Below are 8,804 nucleotides of genomic sequence, written 5' to 3' on the forward strand. Positions count from 1 at the left end.
TGCCACCACACCTGGCTCATTTTGTATTTTTAGTAGAGATGGGGTTTCATCATGTTAGCCAGGCTGGTCTCGAACTCCTGACCTCAGGTGATCCACCTGCCTTGGCCTCTCAAAGTGCTGGGATTAGAGGCGTGAGTCACTGTGTCTGGTCTTAATAAAATACTTCTGTAGCTCCCGGGTCTCACTTACTTGGTGAGAATAACCCACCTGTTAGGTTGTTTTTACTAATAAACAAGGTGAAGACAGTTAACCTTTGGCCAAGTGTGACCTAAGCGACAGGAAGTGGACTTATCTGCAGTGGGTGGGGAGAGGCGTAGCAGTCATCGGCTGACTTGGCTGCATGTTGGGGTGAACTGGCTGGGGGTGCTGTCCAGTGAGACCCGTGCCTCTGCATGGAGGTGTTGGGTCTAAACCAGTAACTCCGAGGAGATGTTAAACATTAATTACCAGCAGATAAGAACACCACCACCTGTCACTGTGTCCTGGGAACAGGGAAGGGTGGGGAAGAGAAGGAGAGACATAACTGGCAAGAGAAAGTGCACTCTGTCCGCTCTGGGAAGGGTCCCCCTGAGGCAACTGGTGTTCCATCCTCTGTCTCAGAAATGTTCAGAAAAGGCTTTGGAGGCTGGGTGTGGTGGCTCACGCCTATAATCCCAGCTCCTTAGGAGGCTGAGGCAGGAGGATCACTTGAGCCCATGAGTTCAAGACCAGCCTGGGCAACACGGCAAAACCTTGTCTCTATGAAAAATACCAAACATTATCTGGGCATGGTGGCAGGCACATGTAGTCCCAGCTACTTGGGAGGCTGAAGTAGGAGGATCACTCGAGTCTGGGAGGTGAAGGCGGCAGTGAGCTGTGTTCATGCCACTGCACTCCAGCCTAGGCCACAGAGTGAGACCCTCCCCCAAAAAAGTCTTTGGAGCAAGGTGACCAGGGGCGCTTGTCTCTTGGGGACCCCATTAGGAGGCCTCCCCTCAGCCTCCACTAGTCTCATCCTCCAAGAATCCAAACAGGTGTGGAAAGCTTCCTCTCTCAATGAGGACAAACAGCCCTAGGTTTGCGCCCCAACTCTGTCATAGCCTCAATAGTGGAGCCTTGGGTGGGTCCCCTCTCCCTCAGGGCCTTGGCTTCCTCATGGTGCTAGGGGTTGTCTGAGATGCAATGATACAGAGGGAAGGCAGCACTCTGGGAGCAGAGAGCGCAGGGCACTCTCCCTACCTGGGGAGGGGGACGGCGTGCCCAGTGCTGCCTCTGTGGGGGGTCAGGGAGGCCAGATGGACAGAGGCCATCTGAGAGCACTGCTGCCACACACAATGGCTTCTGCCTACAATCTCAGGGAGAAGGTTCCATGTAATTTGTCTCTGGACTCTGTCTCTAGAAGGCCCTGCAGTCTCTCCTCTTTCCCACCCCAGACCACTCTGGCTTTGCCCGTCCTGAGGAAATCCAGGTCATTTAAGCCCATGAGAAAATGCCAGGTGTGTCTGAAGCCAATCCAGATTGAGGGAGGGGGTCACTCCTTGTGTGACGTGGTTTAAAAAAAATCACAACAGGAAATAGCTACCATTTATTGGGCACTGCCCATGTACCAGCACTATTAAGCACTTTAACGACGACTTAATCTCATCTTCGCCACAACCCGGTGAGGTAGGTGTTATGATCCCCATGTTACAGATGAGGAAACCAGGGCTCTGGGCATTGATTCATTTGTTTGACGTCACACCGCTTGTAAGTGGTGAGGCTGGAATTTGAGCCCAGATGGGCTGAACCCAGGCAGAGTTTCCAAAGCTGTGCTGTTAGTACAGTGTGTTAGTGTACCTGTTCAGGGGACGCAGTCCTTACCTTCCTTTTAAACCCCATCATCAGGATAGGGACTGAAACTCCTGCCTGCAGAAAAGCCTTGTGTGTCTCCCTCCCTGGTGAACCTTCATTTTGCCTCTTTCTAGCAGAGGAATGAAGCTGAAATAGTGCAACATTGGCAGCTGCCCTGGCTGGGAATGAGCCCCAGGCTGCACCCCTCCCTAGAGTCTTGCCGTCCTGCTGGCTCTGGCCTTGGCAGAAGTGCAGGTTGTTCTGGTTCTGCCCAGCCTCCTGCGAGGTGTCCTTTTCCAGGCTCTCTTCTCACCTTTGAGCAATCACAGAAGAGGCAGGGGCCTCACACTCTGTCAAGCTAGATTGTGAAACTGGTCAGGAATAGGGAGAGGAGAGGCAGATTCCCTGAGAACTCTGAATCCAGGATGTTAGAAGGTGGGGCCCTGGATCTCGGGGGTTTTCCTGCATTTCCTCCTTGGTCTCTGTCATTTCGGCCCTGCAGGGCTCAGCCAGCACACATTTGTCTACATAGACTGCTCCCCAGGGCTTCCCCGCTGCAGTCCTTATCAGGCTGCTTTGCTCCAGTGGGGGGCTCACCCATGGCAGGGGCCCTGCAGGCCATGCCCTCTGCTTCTCTCAAGAGTACCCGTTTGGGGCTGGGACGCAAAGTATGCAGCATGGTTAGGCATGGGATTGACAGCCAAAGATGTGACGCTGGGCAAGGACAAGGAGGAAGCCCCAGGCCTTTCCCATTCCCCTTAGGGTTCCCACTGCACGGTGAGGGCCAGGCCTCTGAAAAGAGCATCCAGCTCTGTGGGCTGTTCCAGGTCTGCAGTCTCAGGGACTGGGCTCTTGGCTTCATCCCTGGGACACACAAGGGACTCCAGCAGGTCCCAGGGACTTGGACCCTGGTCGGAGGGGGAACAGGGGCGGGAAGGAGGATGCAAAGGGAGGGACGTGGGGTGTCCCTCGATCTGGACTGAGGAGAGGAGGGGGAGCTGGCCCTTTAGGTACTGTGGTGTCTCTTCCTCCCCACTGTGTAGCACATTTGGGTCAGATGTTCTGTCTGTGCAAACCCCCAGGGGCTGGTGCAATGATTTTGCTTCTTGGGATTCCTCCACAGCCAGGGAGGTCACTTCCTGCAGAGAAAGGCGGCCTGGCAGGCAGCTTCCAGCTGGTGCCTCTTTCTGCAGCTGATCTTTAGGCCTAAGTTGTTTAGGACTAGAAAGTGTCACAGCGGAGGAGTCTTTGCCAGAACCTTCCATGCATACCCCATAGGAGGGAGGCCAGCTGTCCGGAGTGGCCTGAGGGGCATAGGAGGGAGGCTGGACCTTAGAGATGGTATGTGGGGTGTAGAATAGGGGTTGAGCTTCGGGGGTCACCTGAGGTGCATAGGATGGAGGCCCAACCTCAGGGGCAGTGTTTGGGGCATAGGGCAGTGGGGAGAAGATCTGGGGAGGTGGCATGTTGGAGGGCTGGACGATGATGTCCGGCTGTCCTAAGTAGGTGGTCTCAGGCAGGCTGTGCCGCTGTGGAGCTCCTGCGGGCTCCCTGGGCCCAGACACCCTGATCTGGGAGTACTGGACAGGCTGGGCCAGACTGCTGGGGCCACTGAGGTCGAAGACAGGGATCAGGACGTGCTCCTGGATGAAGCGCAGCGGCTGGAAAGTCAGGACTCGCTGGACATTCTGTGCAGGGACAACAACAGTGCCCCCCCTCAGTTAGGGTATGTGCCACGCTCCCTGCTGGTGATGTGGGTGGGTGAGGTCCTCTATGGGGAGGCATCTGGGGCATTTTCAAGATGCATCTGTCCCATATCCCCTCTGCTTCGCAAAGATGACTCTAGGTGTCAGCAAAGGGACAGGGTCTCTCAGCTCTTTGGTTCTAAAGTCTGGGTTATCTCAGGGAGAGAGACCCAGGCTCTGGTTTCTCCAGGAGGCAGATAATCCAGGGAATGGATAACAGGGATTGGGGTTGCCTTGGGGCATGCTCTGGAGGTGGTGGCCTGCATGGTTGCCTGGCCCACGGGTCCCTGAGGGCCTAATACAGGGTCAGGGTAGGAAAGGAAGGAGCCAGGAGAGGTCAGGAGAGCTTGACAGAATATGCTTCATCTGGACTTGCACGTTGAGCAAAACTCCCTCAGAGCTCTTCTGTCCCGCGGATGGGCGAGAGCAGGCTCCGAGCGCCCCAGGTGGCTTCACTCATGGCCTCTGCCGTGGGCCTGGCTGCTCTGGCAGAGATGACACTGCCATCAGGTGGGGGCTGCTGATGTGATTTGTGTGGCTGGTGCAGGGCTTTCCATTTTATTTTTGGGTGGGGGGTTCTGGTCTTCACGTGCTAGACAAATTCTAAAAGAGCTGTAACAAAGGGCTTTCCATTTAAAAATGAGTTTTGCCATTTAAAAATTTTCTGTTTAAAATGGCTGGGCACAGTGGCTCACGCCTGTAATCTTAGCACTTTGGGAGGCCCAGGTGGGCAGATCACCCGAGGTCAGGAGTTTGAGACCAGCCTGGCCAACACAGTGAAATCCCATCTCTACTAAAAATACAAAAATTAGCTGGGTGTGGTGGCACATGCTTGTAATTCCAGCTACATGGGAGGCTGAGGCAGAAGAATCGCTTGAACCGGGAGGCAGAGGTTGCGGTGAGCTGCGATCACACCACTGCACTCCAGACAGAGTGAGACTCCATCTCAAAAAAAAAGTGAAAAAAATTAGTTCTGAATACTTGAAAATTTGGAGATTTCATAATATAATCAGAAACTCTGACTTCTCTTGAAAAACATGAAGATCAGGCAGTGCTGGGCCTGAGTTCCCACATGGTGGTGCCCTGCTGCCAGTTTAGACAGGGCATCAGTGCCACGGCTCTCCAGGCACCCACCACTCCTCCCTCGTTGCCTTGCTGCTCACTGAAGTCCCACGCTACCCTCCTGGTGCTGGACACTTCCAACCCATGTGGGTTTTCTATTCCATGTCCACTCTTCCTGATCACCCACCCCTCTTCACTGCGTCCTGAGACCTGCTGGGCCACACGGCTGTTGACTTTAGGTGGGACTGTGAGCTCCATGAAGGGAGACAGCAGGCCCATCTCCTGCTTTGTCTGTGGATCTCTGCATTTTGGGGAGAACCGGGGACCTCAGAGCCCAGGCCCTCCCCTGGACCTCTCTCTCCCGCCCCAGGAGGACGGCTCACCAGGGAGTTGGGAGGTGCAGGTGGCTTGGTGACATATCTGTAGCTCAGGTAGCAGAGCACTGCGACAAGAAAGCCCATGGAGAACAGGAAGGCTCCAGAGAAGGAGTAGGTCCACGTCCGGTCTGGGAAAGCAAAGGGGCCAGAGGAGGAAGCATGAGACGGGGCTCTGCCTGGGCCCGGTTGGGTCCAGCCCTACATGTGGATGCTGAAAAGCCTCTCCAGCTGGGCTGGGAGGCCCCTTCTATACTCAGAATGCAAGATCACAAATGGAAGTCCACATACGGTATGCCTAAATAGTCAGAATTTACAAATTGTATGTTTACACTGTTAAATAAAATGTTCTATGTTTCCACCTTGACGAAAACAGTTTTCACAACCACCTGGGATGCCGTATTTTAATTCAGAGTTCTTGGACTTCTCTAGGTACTGTGCTGAAGTGGTGAGGCTGGGCAGGGAAAGCCCGCAGCGCACTGCAGGCCCCCAGCCCAGCCCAGCCTGGCCCAGCTCCATCCCACACTGCCAGGGCCCTCATGCACATGTGTATAGATGCCCCGGCCCTCATGGTTGACCTCATCAGTGCCCCCACAAATAGCCACCAGTTGATCATCCTTTGGGTCAAGGGTCTGCACTGCATGTCAGCAGTGTCTGTCCTCATGAGGAAGGACCCCCAAAAGAGGACTGCCTAGACAGATGGCAGGCTCTGGGCCGTATGACAGAGTGTTTCACGGGCTCGGCTACTCACAATGTGGTCTAGAAAAAAGGCCACAGGATCTAGATGGACCTGTCCCTTTTACTGTATGGAGTCTTCATCTTGCAAGGGGGAATATGGACGGGGCAGGGCCAGAAGGGCCTTCTAAAGTGCTGGTGCAGGAAGGGCCCCTCTTGCCTGAGTCTAAGGGCGGTCCTGCTTCCCTGGCAGGGTAGAGGCAGACGGAGGGGAGAAGGGACAACAGGGACAACAGTCAACAACTCTACCTCCCTACCAAGGTAAGGGGCTGGGCATCAGGGAAGATCTTGGTCAGGAAGGGAGCCTGGGAAGGCACTGTCCTGTCCAAAACAGAGGGGAGAGGGATGACTAGGGCTCTAGTGCCCGAGCCTCCGCCCAGTGTCCCAGCATCTTTGGGATGGGTGCAGCCGGTTCCAGGCATGACACACTTCCTGTCACTGGTCCAAGTGGGACTTGTGAAGGGCTTGTGGAGGAAGAGGTCATTGGAGTCTTTGGTAAAACTGACAGTTTGACACAGAGGGAAGGCGACTTAAAGAGTCAAGACCCCTGCAGTCCAGGGGTTCGCTAATCACCCTCCCTCTGTTCCTGGCCCCTGTGTGGCCTCAGCTTGGAGAGTTATTCAATAGCTCCAGTGACCTTGGCGATCACTGTGAACCCCGGGAACTGCTGGGTTCTCTACTTCTGACCCACTCCTCGCTCCTCCCCTAGCCCGCGAGCTTGAGCCTCTCTGGGTCAGCTTCCTGCTTTGGTGAGACCCTGTCCCCTGTCACATGTTACCCCATCCCTACTCCAGGAAAAAGACATGACCTGAATGTCTGAATGGCTATAACATTCCTGAAAACCACTGCTCCTTGTCCCAGGACAGGATGGGGACATGGAATGGTCCCTGGCTTGACACTGTTCCATTTTACATTGTGTGTATTTGATACATTGCCATTTCACCCATAGGAAGGCTGGATGGAATAATAAGAACAGCATCTGCCTAGGAGTAAGGAATATGGAGTGTTCCAGGTCTGGTTCTGCCACACCTGGATGCTGAACATCCTTCCTGCCTGCATGACCCTCTCTGGTCTACCCTTTAATAATAACAGTCACCAGCGGTGACTGTGCTCCTACTACGGGCCATGGGCTGTGCTGGGTGCTCTACCTATGTTATCTCACTACATCATGAAAATACAACACAGAATGATAGGCATGCTCCCTTCCCACAGATAACAAAGCTGAGTCCCAGAGAGCTTAAGTGACCTGACCAAGGTCACACAGCTACTCAGCGGAGTTACATGTGTAACTCCAAAACTTATCCTCCCTGCCACTCTGTAAGGAAGCCTCAGTTTCCTCATCTGTAAGATTAGGAAATGAGGTGAAATGGCCCTTAGAGCCTTTTCCATCATCAAGATGCTGGGGCAATGCTCTGTGGCCCTCCCTGTTTATCTACTGAGAGGTAGATAAAGGGGATTCTGTGGGTAATGCAGACGTCAGGATACACAGTCAAGGGCAGGATGCATCACTCTGAAATGGAAGAATTATGCAGTAGAGGGGGCTCACTGTAAGCAAAGCTACAAAGTAGTGGGTAGAGCCCAGGCTTCAGAACCAGATGAATCAACCAGGTTCCCCGAGCAGCTGTGTGGTCATGGGCAAGTTGCTTAACCTCTCTGAGTCAGAGTTCCTCCTCTGTAAAACGGGATGATGCTACCCAACTTGCAGCGTTGTTCTAAAGATTAAATATGTCACATTTAATAATAAAGATTAAATCATATATGTGAAGCATTTGGCACAAATATTTGCTTGGCAATATAGTAGAACCTAATAAATGCGGGAATTGTTTTTAATATATTTTAAAGAATAAGGTGCCTTCTATATGTCAGCAAGAAGTAGCCACCAAGAAGTGTGATTTATATAAAAGTAGCTACAGTCTTAGGAAAAAATGGTATCCCATTATGAGCAAGACCATGGGGCAGGGCATGGTGGCTCATGCCTATAATCCCAGCACTTTGAGAGACCAAGGTGGGCGGACCACCTAAGGTTGAGAGTTTGAGACCAGCCTGACCAACATGTAGAAACTTTGTCTCTACTAAAAATACAAAATTAGCTGGGCGTGGTGGCACACGTCTGTAATCTCAGCTAGTCAGGAGGCTAAGGCAGGAGAATCCCTTTGAACCTGGGAGGCGGAGGTTGTGTTGAGCCGAGATCGCCCCACTGCACTCTAGCCAGGGCAACAAGAGCAAAACTCCATCTCAAAAAAAAAAAAGGCCATGTAAGGACAAGGCAACAGAAAGGTGTTGTGGATAAGGGTGGAGTGGTCTTCACATTGTCAAAAAGCTGATGAGCCAAGGGTGGGCCAGGAGCAGGTGAGATTTGTCTAGGACAGTCCAGGGAAGAGGGTCACACAAATGCTCCCAGCTTAGCCCCAGAAAGTCAGTTTCCTTTTTCTAGTTCTCCTCTTGCTAAGTTCTGTTCTGGGCTCCCTAGCAGCCCTTGCCCCAGGAAGGGTATACCCCATGCAAGTGGCCAGTGCTGGCTGTTCCCCTGCCAATTAATGCACTGGGATTCTCGGGTGGAGAAATCCATCTCTGGTGGGCTCTTTGGAAAACTGATGAGTTTCCGAACAAACCTGAGGACCAGACCGTCATTCTCTAGGGCCCAGCTCTGGCAGCTGCCTGGCCTCTGATTATGGCCTCAGCCCAGGCATCAGCAATTCTGTCAGATGAGGGATGAGGCTCCCAGAGTCGGTGACTCTCCCAGGCACGTGGCTGGCTGGCGTCTGACTAACACTGTGCCTTCTCATTCCTCATGTGGTACTCCTCTTTCTGCTGGGCCACACACAATGTCCAGCTTGCAGACTCAACTCTGTTCTGAATGTTGGCATGGCTGGAACTGAGATCACTTACCGACATCATGAATCTGAACATGAGGATGAAGTGGAGACTGTTTTACCAAATCTGTCTCGCCCACTGCTATCCATCCTCTAAACCTGCAGCCTGAGCAATGCAACATTTCCATCTGTCTATGAAAATAAACACTAATAAAAATATCATGATGCTTGTGACGAGAATCAAGTTTCTTTTTTTTTTTTTTTTT

General features: G+C 52.9%; 1 protein-coding gene and 1 non-coding gene across 3 annotated transcripts in view; both read right to left on the reverse strand.

Annotated features, from left to right (window-relative positions):
- Positions 1-1,551: 1,551 nt before the first annotated feature.
- Positions 1,552-8,804, reverse strand: part of IL22RA1 (interleukin 22 receptor subunit alpha 1) — a 23,980-nt gene continuing 16,727 nt past the window's right edge. For both annotated transcript variants that reach the window (XM_017534559.2, XM_037740654.1), the window contains 2 exons: positions 5,000-5,121; positions 1,552-3,497 (listed from right to left, as the gene is read on the reverse strand). In XM_017534559.2, coding sequence (XP_017390048.1) covers positions 2,568-3,497; positions 5,000-5,121 — 1,052 coding nt within the window. In that variant the 3' untranslated portion in view covers positions 1,552-2,567. The remainder of the gene's footprint in view (positions 3,498-4,999; positions 5,122-8,804) is intronic.
- Positions 4,119-4,177, reverse strand: LOC119472160. The gene has a single exon (XR_005201272.1). It is a non-coding gene; the product is annotated as a U7 small nuclear RNA (small nuclear RNA).

This window comes from Cebus imitator, unplaced genomic scaffold, assembly GCF_001604975.1.
Source record: "Cebus imitator isolate Cc_AM_T3 unplaced genomic scaffold, Cebus_imitator-1.0 Scaffold87, whole genome shotgun sequence".
NCBI classification, from domain to species: Eukaryota; Metazoa; Chordata; class Mammalia; order Primates; family Cebidae; genus Cebus; species Cebus imitator.